General features: G+C 43.2%; 1 protein-coding gene across 1 annotated transcript in view; it reads right to left on the reverse strand.

The window, feature by feature from the left end:
* The window catches only part of LOC126272391 (uncharacterized), a 288,157-nt gene that overhangs the window by 149,727 nt on the left and 119,225 nt on the right, over positions 1-19,205 (reverse strand). The window contains exon 5 of the mRNA XM_049975214.1: positions 780-888. Within this exon, the coding sequence (XP_049831171.1) occupies positions 780-888 (109 nt within the window). The remainder of the gene's footprint in view (positions 1-779; positions 889-19,205) is intronic.

The following is a 19,205-nucleotide window of genomic DNA, read 5'->3' on the forward strand; positions in this document are numbered from 1 at the left end:
ACTGGATTTTAAGCGGACAGCAGAACAATTATACTGCCATCAACATACATTTTGCATAAGGACCATGAATATGAGATAAATTAGGGCTCATATGGAGACATACAGACCGTGGTTTTACTGTTGCTCTATTTGTGAGTGGAACAGGAAATGAAATGACTTTTGGTGGTGCAGCATACCCTCCACCACGGACTGTACGGTAGGTTGCAAAGTATGTACCTACATGTAGATGTTCAAATGTGTATAAAAATTTTTGAAAAAGTACATTTGGAGCACAACATTGTATGGAAGTGAGTCACTGGCTGGAGAAAACTGGAAAAGAAGAGAATCAGAGGGTTTGAGATGTGGTGTTACAGATGACAGCTAAATGAGGAGCTCCTCCACAAAATAGGAATATGGTGGAAATGTTAACCAGAAGAAGCTATAAGATGATGGGACATTTGTTAAGAAATCAAGAAATAACTTGTATGGTACCAGAGGCAGTGCACAGAACATCATCAAATAATGACCAAATCACTTAGGCCTTGAGTACTAATTTAAAAAGATGCCTATTGGAAAAAAAGTTAATAAAAATAAAAATGTAGTGTTATTCACCAAGACTGAGTAGACATTTTCTATTTTGTTATGTTCAATCATAAATAAATAGCAAGCAGTTTCATGTCAGCCAGTGGGCTATGAGATACAGATAGCATAGCAGCTGCACAATCAATATAAAAGCTTATGGTTATCCGTTTTGTGAGAGTAAAGGAGTTGAATAAAATCAATGTTTCATCCAGACTCACCTATTATATTTTATCAATGTAGAGAAAAGATCAGCAAATTTTGAGCGGAAGTCCTTCCATTCATCGTTATCAAATGAGAAGTTTCCAATGTTATTCATTACCTTTCGCACTGTAAAAAAAGGAAACAACAAGAATACAATATAAGTCCTAGTGTTCATTCAAATATTATGTTTATTTCTTTTGCATCCACTTGATATACTATATGATGCACATAATAACTACAAATAATTTCATATGTTGCACAATTTAACTACAACACAAGCTTGCTAGGAAATAATAAAATATATATCTATATTCTTAGAGACTTTTTACAAATTTATGCATCATGTTTGTCCTCTTCAAAATAGTTCTAGACTAAAGCACAAAAACAATGCCCTTTCGAGTGGTTTTCGAGATGGGGAATAAAAAGAACAGGGTCTAAAATATTCTGAATAGCTGAATGCTCACTGATGGAAACTTGCATTACAATGCATTGTCTTAGTGCAATACTCAACTGCATGCAGTGTCTGTACGCAAAAGTCATTCAAGGAATTAACAAACAGAACTTCATTTCAGATTCTCCCAACAGTCATCTAGCAATTGCATCAAGTTCAATGTGGTAATGATCCAAGGGCATGATTCCACCTAGTTGCCAATAGAATGTTACAGCTTTCTTGGTTCACACAAGTCTCATTACATTTCATAAAAAATCTCCTCAAACTGTGTAATGCAAAAAGTACACTACTGGCCATTAAAATGATAACACCCAGAACAATAGCAAATAATTAAAGTTTACTTCTGTGTATATAGTACACTAAAAAAGATGTAATTAAATTTGTATGTGACTTGAGGTATACTATATTTTACAGACTATAAGACACACTTTTTTTTTTTTTCAAAAAATTACCTCCAAAATTCAGGTGCATCTTATACCCAAAATTACTATAAAAATGTCCAGTATTTGATTTAAAATTCCCTACCAGTCTTACAAATGCTCATATAGTCAATGTTGCAGGAAACATATGTCTACTTGGCAACACTGGATCCAACCAGCAGCAGCAGTGTACTGACCGATGCAAGAAACAAGAGTTGTAGGGAATTACAAGCTTCCTAACACTGTCTCCTTCCCGTATGCCATGAAACACCCACAACAATGCCTAGTCTATGATGTGTCATTGCAGTCTGCAATGGCAGTGAATGTGAATTGAAAGTTATTTGTATTATGGGAAAAATACAACATTTCTGTAACTAGTTTCGTAATGGAAAAAAAAGGTATTCATATGATATGAGCTATAAAGTTAAAGTAATAGCTCATGCAGAAGAACATCAAAACAGAGCAGCGGAGCAGCATTTTGGACTTCCACCAACAGGAAAAAGCTATATTCGATTAGTGAACTTACGAGGAACAACAGAAAAAAAATGGGGAAGAGTAAATGCACAAATACAGGACTGAATGCAAAATGGTCAAAACTAGATGATGAATTGTAATGGATTCAAGGTCACCATCAAAATGGCACTGGAATTAATACAAAAATGATTCAAATACACACTCATAAGCTAGCACAAAAGTGGAACTTAATAGACTTTAAGATTGGATTTGATTGGTGCTACAGGTTTGTGAAGTATCATGGACTTAGCATGTGAAAGAGAAAATATTATCTTTTCATTGCTTGATTACTCAGCATTGAGAATACCAATGTGATACTAACCAAAGGGTGAATATGGACAAAATTCCTGACATTTGATGTGCCAAGTAATAGAACTGTTGCCATGAACAAGTGGACATGAAAAATGCACTACACTGTTGTTCTTTCATATTGTGCTGATGTTACTAAACTTAATCCAATGTTCATTTTCAAGTGCAAAAAAATGCCAAAACCATTTTAAATAATGCCAAGTGTTGTTCAGATACATTCTTGAAGCTTTGTATGTACGCTTTCATGAGATAGTCTGCCATATCATTTTCCCAACAACTCTGTGATGCTCTCCCATGGGTCAAACAAACCTGTGACTGTTTCTACTGAACTTAGTCATATATGTTCAATATCCCTTGTTAGTCTCATTTGTGAGAGGTTCAACACACAAGAGGCAATATTCTAGGATATGAGTGTTTTGTAAGGCACCTTTGGCCTGATCTATGACTGATCCTATGCAATCATTCCATTTCATATCTACATCTACATCGATATTCCTCAGTTCACGTTACAATGCATCACGGAGGGTACCCTGTACCATCACTAGACATTTTCTTTCCTGATCCATTTGCAAATATAACTAGGGAAAATTGACTGTCCATATGCCTTCATATGAGTCTTGATTTCTCGTATCTTATATTCGTGGTCCTAATGTGCATTGTATGTTGGAGGCAACAGAATCATTCTACATCAGCTTCAAATGCTCGTTCTCTAAATTTCTTGGTACACACACACATGCAAGGCCACGGTTATTTTTACACTAACTTTATGAGCAGTTGCCCTGAGAAGGCAGGTGTGTATGGAAAGGAAAGAATTGGGGTAGCTTGACTTGTCTCCAGGGATTCCCATTTGAGTTCCCAATGCATGTCTGTAACACTTGCATGTTGTTCGAACCTACCAGTAATAAATCCAGTCGCCCATCTCTGAAATGCTTTGATATCTTCATTTAATCCGACCTGGTACACATCCCAAACATTTGAGCAGTACTCAAGAACAGTTGCACTAGCATCCTATATGTGGTCTCCTTTACAGATGCACCACCCTTTCCTAGAACTCTCCCAATAAACTGAAGTCCACCATTCACCTTTCCTTCTACAATCCTCACATGCTCATTCTATCTCATATTGCTTTGCAATATTACCTCCAAATATTTAAATGACATGACTGTATCAGGCAGGACATTATTAGTGCTTTATCAGAACATTACGGGTCTGTTTTCCTTACTCATCTGAATTAACTTACATTTTTCTATGTTTAGAGCTAGCTGCCATTCATCACACTGACTAGAAATTTTGTCTAAGTCATCTAGTATTGTCCCACAGTTACTCAATGATGACACTTTACCATACATCACAGCATCATCAGCAAACAACTGCAGATTACTTACCATCCTGTCCACCAAATCATTTATGTATACAGAGAAAAACAGCCATCCTACCATACTTCCCTGGGGCACTACTGGTGATACCCTTGTCCCTGATGAATATTCACTGTCGAAGACAACATACTGGGTTCTATAATTTAAGAAGTCTTCGAGTCACTTGCATATCTGTGAACCTATTCCACCTTCTTTAAGAGCCAGCAATGGGGCACCATGTCAAACACTTTCCCGAAATCTAGAAATATGGAATCTGTCTGTTGCCCTTCATCTATAGTTCACAGTATATCATGTAAGAAGTCCCTCAACTAGAATTAAATTGAGGCAATCCTCCATGATTTTCATTTCTGAATCCCTGCTTTTGTTTTGCTAGCCTCTATTATAGTACCTGTTTCATCCGTGAGTGTCAGGACACTAACTTTGGTCCCACTAACAGAGTTCACACATGACTACAATTTTTTTCAAATATTATGAGACATCTTTTGATAATATTTTGCTATAATAGTTGTTGAAGACTTTAGCCAAATGTGTTTCCTTGAGTATCTCTACCTATAGCTCTAAACTTCATTTATCGTCTATTATGAAGTAGCCTATTTTTTTTTACAAGTTTATTTATAGTGATTGTAGACTATGGACAGTCCCTCCTATCATGAACTGTATATGATCTGTATGCTCCTGCAGTGAACTAAATGTTTCAAGTTTCTGCCAGAGATATGACACTACTGTGTTCTTATCTACTTTGCTGAACATTTCAATCTTTCTACTTGTTTCAGTTGAATGAGGCTTCTAGACACACTGTGTGTGCCTGATGATCGTTTCCAAATCCTGTTGCCATTTCTCTAAGGAGTACTATTATTTGTCGGACGTTCAAAATACCGACTATTAACACAACACTATCTTTTTCTGGCTGCTTGCTCCTGATATGGGACACAACACACAGCACAGCAGTCTTCACAGCAGGTGAAGTGAGTCTCATTGGCTCAGTTCCAATGGAAGATAGCACCTCAAACTTGTAGTTAGGGGATAGGTAGTGATAGGTGTAACACACTGAAATCTCCCTAGTCCCTGTCTCCCTTATGCAGTGAGCATGGACCTACCACTAACATACCACTCACAGTCAAGAGGATGAATAGTGATATGTCCTGTGTTCCCTGTGGAGGAGAGGTATCCACAGGAGAGGGCAGTAATTAATCACATTTTCTATTTGTGCTACACAACTCTCAACAGACATCCCAACACACCCATTTGCAGCAGCTTCCCACTGCTTAACAATAGTCAGGCCTATTTCCAGCTACTTACCAACAGCAATTAACTCATCCTGTGCGTGATAGCAGCTCACACTGGGGCTGCTTTGTGACTGGTGCAGTGCTTTACAAAACAATAAACACATTACTTTAAACTGAGCTTGCTGCTAAGTCTTTTGACTTCTCAATTTGTTGTCTTACACATATCACCAGTTCCCTCTAGGAACTGAAGTAATAAACAACCAACAAAGAGACTTCTCTTATAAGAGATTTCTTGAGAGAAACCCTACAACATAAGTCTGGTCTCTGAAACTACAGGGAACCTTTTTTTGTTGAAGCTACGGTCACTAACAAACACAAAAATAGCTTAAATCCATAAATACTATAAAAATGAATGTATGTATGTACATTCCACATCTCCTCCTAAACCACTGGGCCAATTTCAACCAAACTTCATACACATATCACTTACTGTCTGGAAAGAGTTGCTATGAGGGTAAGGAACACCTAGCTGTCAAAGCTGTGGAGTGGGGGTGAAAAAGAAGTCAAGTCCACAATGGATGAATAACCAGAATTTATTCATCCAATAGTTGAGAATGAGAGCACTTAGTGACTTGCAGCAAAACTTTGAACATAAATTTTAAATCTTTATATGAAACATGTTTTTCACTCACAACCACGACAAATTACTACATTTTGCTGTCAATGCAGTAAAACTGCTGCATCAGGCATGATGTTCTAATTTATTATTTCTATACTACTAACTGTTTTTGCAGCACATTTTGCCGTCAGTATCCACTGAATGTACCTGCAAAATTATGTCACTGTACAACACAAAGCTCAGGAGACATGACATCATAAACATTGAGATACATGAAAAAGAAAATTCAGGGCAAAAATCACTACAATACAGATACACTGTGTGTACAAATATGTGGGCACAGCCATGGTAAAAAGCTCCTCCTAAACCCCTGGATTGATTTTAGGCAAACTTGGTACACATACCATTTATTATCTGGAAAGAAATTCTGTGAAAGTAGAAACCAGTAACCTTCTATTGGGGCAGGATTGACAATGTGGAGAGAGGGTGGGATAGGAGTACATGGACAGGCAGAGAGGGGGAAGGACGAGATGGACACAGACTGAGGGGGGGGGGAGATGGACAAAGGGAGGGGGAGGCTATAGGCAAAGAGAGGGGAGAGGAGGAAATGAACAGAGAAAGGAAAGAGGAAGAGATGGCCACAGAGAGGGAAGAGGGGAGGAGATGGCCAGAGGGAGGGAGGAGGAAAAATGGACAGAGAGAGGGGAGAGATAAATGGACAAAGAGGAGGAAGGGGGAGATGTGACATGGACCCAACAGGTCGTAGGAAGTAACCTGCAGAAATATTTAGCATTTAGGATTTTAGCATTTTAGGATTTTGTGCATGAACTGAGCTCTCTGTTATGTCCCACAAATGTTCTGTGGGATTCATATGAGGCAGTCTGGGTGGCCGAATCATTTGCTCGAGTTCTCCAGAATCTTCTTCAAACCAATTGCAAACAATTGTCTCCTGCTGACAAGGCACGTTGTCATCCAAAAAATTCCCCTTGGTGACCTCTTGGGACCATGGCTTCGTGGGGTCTACACCACGCTCGAACCCCATCATCAGCTCTCCTACATCTACATCTCCGTGATTACTCTGCTATTCACAATAAAGTGCCTGGCATAGCACTCATTACTTCATGGGTATAAAGAGCTAGTTGTGTTCCGCAAGAACGATATTTTCTGAATTCTTGTTGACTAAGTGTCAATAAATTGTTTTCTTCGAAGTACTTCAATAATGTTCGAATACAATATAAGTTCCAAAACCCTACTGCAAATCGACGTTAGTGATATGGGTCTGTAATTCAGGGAATTACTCCTACTTCCATTTTTGGGTATTGGTGTGCTTTGCGCAATTTTCCAGTCTTTAGGTACGGATTTTTCTGTGAGAAAGCAGTTGTATATAATTGCTAAATATGGAGCTATTGTGTCAGCATACTCTGACTGGTATACAATCTGGACCGGAATCCTTGATTTTATTTAGTGATTTAAGCTGCTTTGCGACACCGAGGCCGGCCGGAGTGGCCGAGTGGTTCTAGGCGCTTCAGTCCGGTACCACGCGAGTGCTACGGTCGCAGGTTCGAATCCTGCCTCAGGCATCAATGTGTGTGGTGTCCTTAGGTTAGTTAGGTTTAAGTAGTTCTAAGTCTAGGGGACTGATGACCTCAGACGTTGAAGTCCCATAGTGCTTAGAGTCATTTGAACCATTTTTTTTTAGCGACACCGAGGATATCTATTTCTATGTTTCTCATCTTGACAGTTCTTCTTGATTGGAATTCAGGAATATTTATTCCGTCTTCTTTGGTGAAGGAGTTTCGGAAAATCGTGTTTAATAACTCTGCTTTAGTGGCACTGTCATCAATGACTTCACCGTTGTTATTGCGCAGTGAAGGTATTGATTGCGTCTTGCCACTTGTGTGCTTTATGTATGACCAGAAATCACTTTGGGTTTTCTGCCAGATTTCGAGACAGAGTTTTGCTGTAGAAATTATTGAAAGTATCTCGCATTGAAGTAGTACCATATTTCGAACTTCTGCAAAACTTTCCCAGTCTTGGGGACTTTGCTTTCTTTTAAATGTGGCGTGCTTTTTTTGCTGCTTCTGCAACAACGATCTGACCCGTTTTGTGTACCATGGGGGATCAGTACCATCACTTATTAATTTGTGTGGTATACATCTCTCAATTACTGTCGATACTATCTCTTTGAAATCGTTCCACAACTTTTCTACGCTTACATGATCAGATCGGAAGGAGTGCAGACTGTCTCTTAAAAAGGCGTTAAGAGCATTGTTATCAGATTTTGTAAATGTATATACTTCGCGTTTATGGTTGTAGGAGTTACGGTATTCAGCCTAGCAGCTACTGCCTTGTGGCCGCTAATCCCTGTATTCGTCACGAAACTCACTATTTATCCAGGACTATTTGTTGCTAACAAGTCAAGTACGGTTTCGCAACCATTTACGCTTCGAATGAGCTCATGAGCTAATTGTTCGAAATAATTTTCTGAGAAAGCATTCGGTACGATGTCGGATGACGCTTTTTGCCTGCCGACGGATTTAAACGTATAATTTTTCCAGCATATCGAAGGTAGATTAAAGTCACCACTGACTATAGCTATATGAGTGGGGTACCTATTTGAAATGAGACAAGTTTTCTTTGAACTGTTGAGCAACTATATCTTCTGAGTCGGGGGGTCGGTTAAACGACCCAATTAATAGTTTAGTGCGATTGTCAAGTATAACCTCTACCCATACTATTTCGCAGGAACTATCTACTTCAATTTCACTGCAAGGGAAACTACTTTTGACAGCAATAAATACTCCACCAGCAAATGTATTTAATCTATCCTTTCTGAACACTGTTAGATTGTTAGAAAAAAACTTCTGCTGAATTTATTTCCGGCTTCAGCCAGCTTTCTGTACCTACAACTGTTTGAGCCTTAGTGCTTTCTATTAGGTCTTACAGCTCTGGTTCTGTCTCAACGTAGCTATGACAATTTACAACTACAATACCGATCGTATCTACAACTAACTTGCTGTGTTTTACCTGTCCCCTTTTAGACAGAGGCCCTCTAACCTAAAAGAACCGCCCAGTCCCTTCCACACAACCCCCTCTACCCGTGTAGCCTCTTCCAGTGTGTAGTGGACTCCTGACCTATTAAGGTGAACCTGGAAACCCACCAGCCGATGGCGTAAGTCAAGGAATCTGCAGCCTACATGGTCACAAAACTGCCTGAGCCTCTGATTCAGACCCCCCACTCATCTCTGCACCAAATAACCACAGTCGGTTCTATCGACGATGCTGCAGATGGTGAGCCCCACCTTAATCTCGCAAGCAAGACTGGCAGTCTTCACCATTTCGGCTAGCTGACCAAAACCAGAGAGAATCTTCTCCAATCCAAAGCGATATACATCATTGGTACCTACATGAGCCACCACCTGCATGTGGCTGCACCCTGTACTCTTCATGGCATCTGGAAGTAGCCTTTCCACATCCAGAATGACTTCCGCAGGTATGCACACGGAGTGCACACTGGCTTCCTTCCCCTTCTTGGCAGCCATGTTCCTAAGGGGCCCCATTACATGCCTAACGTTGGAGCTCTCAACTACCAGCAAACCCACCCTCTGTGAACGCCCAGACATTGTGGGCCAAGAAGCTTCCTCTGGAAAAGGGTGGACGACTGCATATGGCTCAGAAACATTGCCAGCCACAGATAACACCCGAAACCTGTTCGTCAAACGAACCAGGGAGGCCCTACGATCGGCTCCTCGGAAATTCTATTGCTGCCTGCCAGACTTTGGAATGATCTCACACAAGACCATGGGACAGGGCTCACTCTCAGAGCAGGCAGTACCCAGGGCAGCCACAGCAGTGGATGGAACGGGGAACACGTGGGATGTGCTCGATGTCTCTTGCGTCCCCGCGTCCGACCCCCTGCCAGTGGTGTCCCTTGGTGGCAGCTTCAAGCAATGTGATGGAAGCCAAAGCAGCCTGGAGCTGTGAGTGAAGAGTCGCCAACTCAGCTCGCATCTGTACACACCAATCACAGTTCCTATACATTATGGCAGTCGCTCCCATTTGAAGCTCGTAAAAATATACAACAAACGAACGGTGTACTCGGCTTATTAGTAGCAGGAATCCGAAGTTCTCTCTCACTAACGGTCTAAACGACACTGAGCTACAAGGAAAAAAAAAAAAAAAAAAAAAAAAAAAAAAAAAAAAAAAAAAAAAAAAAAAAACGGATGCCTTTCCGATCTGAGGGTCGATAGCAACGGCGGTACAGTACGCTACACTGTTATTGAAAAAAAAGCTTGTACCTAGTAGGCACTCGAGCACGCAAGAAATAACAAAAACAATCCATTAACTACACAGGTAAGTAAATAAGTCGCTCCTGCTGGAAACTCGTAAAAATATGCAACAGACGAACGGTGCACTAGTCTTCTTAGCAGCAGCAACATGAGGTGCTGTGTCACTCTTATCAACTGAACTCGGGGCTCTCTCGCCAGGCCTCGTCTAGGGTCCAAGCAATACGGTCACAAGCTGAAAAGAGGCGCTGCAGGCGATGTCGTGATGTTAGCAAAGGCCTCGCGTCGGTCCTCTGCTGCCATAGACCATTAACGCCACACTCTCCTAACGGATAAGTGCGTCGTACGTCCCACATTGATTTCTCCGGGTTGTTTCACACGGTGTTGCTTGTCTGTTAGCACTGACAACTACGCAAACGTCATTGCTGTCGGTCGTTAAGCGAATGCCATTGGCCATTGCATTGTCAGTGTGAGAGGTAATGTCTGAAATTTGCTATTCTCAAAATGGTTCAAATGGCTTTGAGCACTATGGGAGTCGACATCTGAGGTCATCACTCCCCTAGAACTTGGAACTACTTAAATCTAACTAACTTAAGGACATCACACACATCCATGCCCGAGGCAGGATTCTAACCTGTGACCGTAGCGGTGCGCGGTTCCAGCTGAAGTGCCTAGAACCGCTGGGCCACTCCGGCCGGATCGGTATTCTCGGCACACTCTTAACGGTGTGGATCTCGGAATATCGAATTCTCAAACGACTTCCGAATTGGAATATGCGATGTGTCTACCTCCAATCACCATTCAACGTTCAAAGTCTGTTAATTACCGCTTCTGATGATAATCACTTCGGAAACCTTTCCACATGAATCATCTGAGTACAAATGACAGTTCCGCCAATGTACTGCCTGGTGTAATACTACTGCCATCTGTATGTGTGCACGTCGCTATCCCACAGCTTTTGTCACCTCAGTGTACACTGCTGTCCAAAACGAAAACTAAATTTAACAACATACGTTAGTTATAAAATATGCTACAGCAACTGTAAATCACAAATTGCGATCTCCCACGAAATATGTTCTGCACAACAGTGCCATCGTCCGAAAACCCAAAAAAAAGTACGTTTAAGGAGATATACACTGAAATTTGGGGTGAACGAATTTTTTCAGCTAAGATTCAGTTACTAAAATTACATAAAGCGCAAATGTGGATTACAGCTAATTTTATAACAGGAAATAGCATTTTCGCTGCACTCAACATTCGAAAATACGCAATATATCACGACACAGGCTCGAATTTTGATACAGCTGTCACTGAAAACACGTTTAAATTGTACGTGAAAAGTCGCGTTATATACGTAAATATAAGTAAATAATGTAATGTACTGAGCCGGTTTCGTGGCACTTCCTACACTAGCGTGACAAAGATGAGCACTTCAGCTGCAGTGTATCTGACTAAACTAACGTAAATTCGTTCAGCGGGGGGTGGCTAATAGTGTAGTGCGGACGCAGATGCACACCCGTTGGCGTAACGATTTCTGCAGTGTTCCGCTTGATCAGGGTTTTCGGCGTATGATAAAGATCATACGCACAACATAATTTCAAGTCCTATATGATGTATGATCCGAAGTGAAGGGTTATACGCGAAAATATGATACTTTTTGGATTTTTACTTTCTGAGCGAGATACTGTTGTGAAACAATTCAATTCAGCATACGTTATTATGTTACTGTCAACCGATGATGAAGCACGTGCACAACAATGAATTACGCTCACGCTAATATTATTTAGCTGTGTGTAAGAACGTCGTCCGATGTACACGCCTCGCAGGGACCTTATTGTGCAGTAAGGTTCATTTTAGCGCTGTGTTGTTACAGTTCCGCTTAATACTTGCACATTTAATTAACAACGAATTTCATCTAAGTGCTTCCTTTAGTGTATATTTTCTCTTTAATTCTCGTAGTTATACCGGCAACTATGCTGTGAGCTGTTTAAAAATCATTCTCAGCTCTTCGCGCTCTAGTTTATTACGTAGCACACCTTGTCAAACAATATATAATTTTAGCATTTTGTGTTAATTTATGTAATTTGTTAAGCGGGTGTAATGTCCTGTAGTGATGAAGAAATGTGCAGCGTTTCTACGACAAAGAAAAAGATGCAAAGACGTGAGTTGCCAAATGTGATAAACCTCGCCACAGGTTTCAGCAGTAATGCACTGCATGGACGGTGGATCCAGTATTTCGTTCATGGATAACCAAGGACTCTAGTAATTGCTGTACGTCAAAACCCAATTGCTATAATGATTCTATAGTAGCTGCTCTAACTGTATGAAAGAAACACATGCACTCAAGAAAGCATATTAATAAAATGAGTGGTATCACAGAAAAATCATGCACAACTTTTACAAAGTTTTTGTCTAAAGGCACTACAATGCTGATAAAACTAAGTACGGAATCCAAGCTTAAAATATTGTCGCGTTCCTAGCAGCTCATGATATTCCTTTTAATACCAGTTGATAGCTAAGTTAAAAAGTGAGTTTCCTGATTCCAAGACAGCACAAAATTTTGTTATGAAAATGAACAAAAGTACGTTTGTTATAAGAAACTTTATTGCACCCCCTCATAATAAGGATCTTATATCCAACCTACAAAAAATAAAATACTCCATTTTGACACATGAAACTACCGATTTTGCTTCAGTCATTGCATTGTAGTGTGCTATTATGACAGAGAGAAGACCAAACATTGTGCAAACTCTACCGTGTGTGAAATAATGACGGTGTCTGTAATTAGGAGAGGTGGGGCTGACTTGTATGAGAAACTCACTCGAACCCTGTGTACTGTGTGTTTGAACCAGGGACCTAGAAACGACGGAGACGCTTCGTCTTGGCGTAGCCCTCAGTGTTTCACAACCCCACAACAGGCTACAGCAGTCCACTCACGCCACCGCCGCCCCACACCGAACCCAGGGTTATTGTGCGGTTCGGCCCCCAGTGGAACCCCCCACCCTGACAACGCCTAATACCAGATGAGTGTAACCCCAAATGTTTGCATGGTACAGTACGTGGAGAGAGTGTTTGCGCAGCAATCAAAAATGGTTCAAATGGCTCTGAGCACTATGGAACTTACCATCTTAGGTCATCAGTCCCCTAGAACTACTTAAACCTAACTAACCTAAGGACATCACATACATCCATGCCCGAGGCAGGACTCGAACCTGCGACCGTAGCAGTCCCGCGGTTCCGGACTGCAGTGCCTAGAACCGCAAGACCACCGCGGCCGGCCGCGCAGCAATCGTCGATACAGTGTACCTGAGGCGGAACAAGGGAACCAGCCCGCATTCAGCGAGGCAGATGGAAAACTGCCTTAAAAACTATCCACAGCCTGGACGACACATCGAACCTCGACACTAATCCGCCAAACGGATTCGCGGCGGGAACCGGCACGCCTTCCTGCTCGGGAAGCAGCGCGTTAGACCACGCAGCTAGGCAAATGAGCTGACTCGAACCTTATTACAACATAGTACTCCATTGCAAAATATCGGTTTTGGCTCAGACGGTGCAAATGCTATGGTGGGGAAGGCCAATTCAGTATCCAGCCGACTAAAAGATTTTCTTCCTGGTATCATACACTCCTGGAAATGAAAAAAAGAACACATTGACACCGGTGTGTCAGACCCACCATACTTGCTCCGGACACTGCGAGAGGGCTGTACAAGCAATGATCACACGCACGGCACAGCGGACACACCAGGAACCGCGGTGTTGGCCGTCGAATGGCGCTAGCTGCGCAGCATTTGTGCACCGCCGCCGTCAGTGTCAGACAGTTTGCCGTGGCATACGGAGCTCCATCGCAGTCTTTAACACTGGTAGCATGCCGCGACAGCGTGGACGTGAACCGTATGTGCAGTTGACGGACTTTGAGCGAGGGCGTATAGTGGGCATGCGGGAGGCCGGGTGGACGTACCGCCGAATTGCTCAACACGTGGGGCTGAGGTCTCCACAGTACATCGATGTTGTCGCCAGTGGTCGGCGGAAGGTGCACGTGCCCGTCGACCTGGGACCGGACCGCAGCGACGCACGGATGCACGCCAAGACCGTAGGATCCTACGCAGTGCCGTAGGGGACCGCACCGGAACTTCCCAGCAAATTAGGGACACTGTTGCTCCTGGGGTATAGGCGAGGACCATTCGCAACCGTCTCCATGAAGCTGGGCTACGGTCCCGCACACCGTTAGGCCGTCTTCCGCTCACGCCCCAACATCGTGCAGCCCGCCTCCAGTGGTGTCGCGACAGGCGTGAATGGAGGGACGAATGGAGACGTGTCGTCTTCAGCGATGAGAGTCGCTTCTGCCTTCGTGCCAATGATGGTCGTATGCGTGTTTGGCGCCGTGCAGGTGAGCGCCACAATCAGGACTGCATACGACCGAGGCACACAGGGCCAACACCCGGCATCATGGTGTGGGGAGCGATCTCCTACACTGGCCGTACACCTCTGGTGATCGTCGAGGGGGCACTGAAGAGTGCACTGTACATCCAAACCGTCATCGAACCCATCGTTCTACCATTCCTAGACCGGCAAGGGAACTTGCTGTTCCAACAGGACAATGCACGTCCGCATGTATCCCGTGCCACCCAACGTGTTCTAGAAGGTGTAAGTCAACTAGTCTGGCCAGCAAGATCTCCGGATCTGTCCCCCATTGAGCATGTTTGGGACTGGATGAAGCGTCGTCTCACGCGGTCTGCACGTCCAGCACGAACGCTGGTCCAACTGAGGCGCCAGGTGGAAATGGCATGGCAAACCGTTCCACAGGACTACATCCAGCATCTCTACGATCGTCTCCATGGGAGAATAGCAGCCTGCATTGCTGGGAAAGGTGGATATACACTGTACTAGTGCCGACATTGTGCATGCTCTGTTGCCTGTGTCAATGTACCTGTGGTTCTGTCAGTGTGATCATGTGATGTATCTGACCTCAGGAATGTCAATAAAGTTTCCCCTTCCTGGGACAATGAATTCACGGTGTTCTTATTTCAATTTCCAGGAGTGTATTAACAAAATGCGTTTGTCATTCACTTGTGTACTGATGATGGTTTCAAGGCACTTCTCAGCCGTTCTGAGGAACTTTCAAGAGATGTACATAATTATTTAAAACTAGGCTACAAACAGCAATGTCAACTAGCTCAATGTCAGAAATATACGCAACTTAAAGTACATAAAATACTACATCCAGTACAGACTAGTTGGCTTTCACTTCTCTCTATTGTGAAATATATGTTAGAGCAGTAGGATGCATTAATTTTATTATTTATAGATTAGTGAGCAACAGAAGACGTTAATAAGGCCAAAGAGATCCTAAACACGCCTTCGCGATCCATTTACTAAACTATACTTCCAAAGTGTATTTTGTCAAATGCAATACAATGAATGCTTACTTCCAAGCTTCAAACGTTGTAGCGCTAAACTAAAAGAAATAAATGGAAAAAATCTTTTAAATATATTTTGCTAACCTACGTGAAACAGGATTATGTTCACAAAGGTTCTCTGGATACAGCTATTGTGGATCCTTTAGCGGCTGCAGATTAGACCTGTGCTTTGACATTAACGGCATGTATTTAGGTGCACAATTTCTGCTAGCAATAAAGTCGAAGGATGTGACTCTTCAAGCTTTCCCGGCGGGTACATTGAAAATAGTCTTCGCGGATTTGCCGCCGGATCGCGTAATGCAAATTCCACAATATTTCCTCAGAGCAACTATCCGACATGTTCACGTGGGTCACCCTTCCTGGCGGCTAGGTACGACTGACGGTATCCTCACGTCGACGCCCTGTATATAGAACACGCGCGCGAAGAATGCGCAGGCGCGGAAATCACACATGCGCAATGATTTGCAGATAGATGGTGCTATACTAACGCCTCTGCCGGAAAACGCAGGGCGGCTCTCCTGCGAGTGCGTTGTACGCTTTGTTTTGTAACAGTGCGGCCAGACGACACTCACTAAAAAACTATAGTGGACCAATGTCGTGACCGGTCTGTTGTCGAAAAAATTTTAATTTTCTCGTCGTGATTTAATAGCAGCCAATGCAGGGTTCCATGCTGTGCTCAGTTGAAATACCGCATCCCTGTTGATGAGATTATAGGTTGTACGGATATGTATTGCTTCGTTAATGACGCACTCCCAGAAAGATGATGCCGGGGATAAAACTTCAGTTTTTTTTTAAAGGCCGAAATACTGAAATCGGTCTTTCACTGAGGAAGATCGTAATACCGCCCCTCCTTTCAATCATCTACATCTACATCTACATTTATACTCCGCAAGCCACGCAACGGTGTGTGGCGGAGGGCACTTTACGTGCCACTGTCATTACCTCCCTTTTCTGTTCCAGTCGCGTATGGTTCGCGGGAAGAACGACTGTCTGAAAGCCTCCGTGCGCTCTCGAATCTGTCTAATTTTACATTCGTGATCTCCTCGGGAGGTATAAGTAGGAGGAAGCAATATATTCGATACCTCGTCCAGAAATGCACCCTCTCGAAACCTGGCGAGCAAGCTACACCGTGATGCAGAGCGCCTCTCTTGCAGAGTCTGGCACTTGAGTTTGCTAAACATCTCCGTAACACTATTACGCTTACCAAATAACCCTGTGACGAAACGCGCCGCTCTTCTTCGGATCTTCTCTATCTCCTCCGACAACCCGATCTGGTACGGATCCCACACTGATGAGTAATACTCAAGTATATGTCGAACGAGTGTTTTGTAAGCCACCTCCTTTGTTGATGGACTACATTTTCTAAGGACTCTCCCAATTAATCTCAAGCTGGTACCCGCCTTACCAACAATTAATTTTATATGATCATTCCACTTCAAATCGTTCCGCACGCATACTCCCAGATATTTTACAGAAGTAACTGCTACCAGTGTTTGTTCCGCTATCATATAATCATACAATAAAGTATCCTTCTTTCTATGTATTCGCAATACATTACATTTGTCTATGTTAAGGGTCAGTTGCCACTCCCTGCTCCAAGTGCCTATCCGCTGCAGATCTTCCTGCATTTCGCTACAATTTTCTAATGCTGCAACTTCTCTGTATACTACAGCATCATCCGCGAAAAGCCGCATGGCACTTCCGACACTATCTACTAGGTCATTTATACATATCGTGAAAATCAATGGTCCCATAACACTCCCCTGTGGTACGCCAGAGGTTACTTTAACGTCTGTAGACGTCTCTCCATTGATAATAACATGCTGTGTTCTGTTTGCTAAAAACTCTTCAATCCAGCCACACAGCTGGTCTGATATTCCGTAGGCTCTTACTTTGTTTATCAGGCGACAGTGCGGAACTGTATCGAACGCCTTCCGAAAGTCAAGGAAAATAGGAGCTACCTGGGAGCCGGCATCTAATATTTTCTTGGTCTCATGAACAAATAAAGCGAGTTGGGTCTCACACGATCGCTGTTTCCGGAATCCATGTTGATTCCTACAGAGTAGTTACTGGGTTTCCAAAAACGACATGATACTCGAGCAAAAAACATGTTCTAAAATTCTACAACAGATCGACGTCAGAGATATAGGTCTATAGTTTTGCGCATCTGCTCGACGATCCTTCTTGAAGACTGGGACTACCTGTGCTCTTTTCCAATCATTTGGAACCTTCCGTTCCTCTAGAGACTTGCGGTACACGGCTGTTAGAAGGGGGCAAGTTCTTTCGCGTACTCTGTGTAGAAACGAATTGGTATCCCGTCAGGTCAAGTGGACTTTCCTCTGTTGAGTGATTCCAATTGCTTTTCTATTCCTTGCACACTTAATTCGATGTCAGCCTTTTTTTCGTTCGTGCGAGGATTTAGAGAAGGAACTGCAGTGCGATATTCCTCTGTGAAACAGCTTTGGAAAAAGGTGTTCAGTATGTCTGGTTTACGCTGCCATCCTCTGTTTCAATGCCATCATCATCCCGGCGTGTCTGCATATGCTGTTTCGAGCCACTTACTAATTTAACGTAAGATCAGAACTTCCTAGGATTTTCTGTCAAGTCGGTACATAGAATTTTACTTTAGAATTCACTGAACGCTTGACGCATAGCCCTCCTTACGCTAACTTTGACATCGTTTAGGTTCTGTTTGTCTGAGAGGTTTTGGCTGCGTTTAAACTTGGAGTGAAGCTCTCTTTGCTTTCGCAGTAGTTTCCTAACTTTGTTGTTGAACCACGGTGGGTTTTTCCCGTCCCTCACAGTTTTATTCGGCACGTACAGTCTTAGACAATAAAACTAACCGCCGGCCGGCCGCCACAGAGACCAATTCTGAGTCATTCACTTACGGTGGCCAATAAAACTGACCGCCCTTGACAACTCTAAGTCCGGCCATATGCACAATCTGGCAACACTGTAAGATGCGGAAGTGTTAGGAGGAAGTGTTGTCTTCTTCCGAGACGTTGTTGGACTATGTGAGCCCGTGGTCTAGTGGTCAGTCTGCTTTCGGCCGGTGAGCGGTGAGGACGTCTTGTTTACGTCCCGTCCGCAGAGTCGCGAGCGCGCGTAGTTTGTTTACTTCCTCGCCGCAGCTAATACTCGCGTCCGTTAACACTGAGTCGCCATGGCTCATTCGTACAGAAAAGCTACCATCAAGATCACCTTCCAGCCCGACTACGCACGACCACGAGCCTTTGAAATCGAACGATTCATCCGTGACGAAGTTCAAATACCAACACAGCACATCATCGGTATCCACCTATCTATCACAAGTAGCGTCGTTTACGTCAAGATGGTCGATGACTAGTTATGTCATGCAGTTGTGAACAGATGCGCGAACACTCTGAACTTCAAACACTCCGATGGTCACATCGGAGAGGTTACTGTTGACCATGCTGGACTAGGATTACGCACACTAAGAGTTTTCGAACTCCCTTTCGAAGTACCACCGGACGTCGTTACCTCAGCTTTCCGCCCTTATGGGACGGTAATTAGCTACGTGGCCGAAAAATGGAACACCTTCGAGACGTACCAGGTCCTCAACGGCGTCCGACAAGTGAAAATTGAATTAAAGAAACATGTGCTGTCCTACTTAGTCATAGGTGGCTGTCGAGCATTAATAATGTACGACGGACAACCTCGTACTTGTTCTGGTTGCGGCCAGGAGGGTCATGTGCTCTCGGAGTGTATTCAACGTCGGGTTACACAACTTCCATTGCATGACACGACACCACCTCCTACGCTCACGGCCCTCCCCCTCAATTACGCAGAGGTGACACGATCGA

This window comes from Schistocerca gregaria, chromosome 5 (assembly GCF_023897955.1).
Source record: "Schistocerca gregaria isolate iqSchGreg1 chromosome 5, iqSchGreg1.2, whole genome shotgun sequence".
Lineage (NCBI taxonomy): Eukaryota > Metazoa > Arthropoda > Insecta > Orthoptera > Acrididae > Schistocerca > Schistocerca gregaria.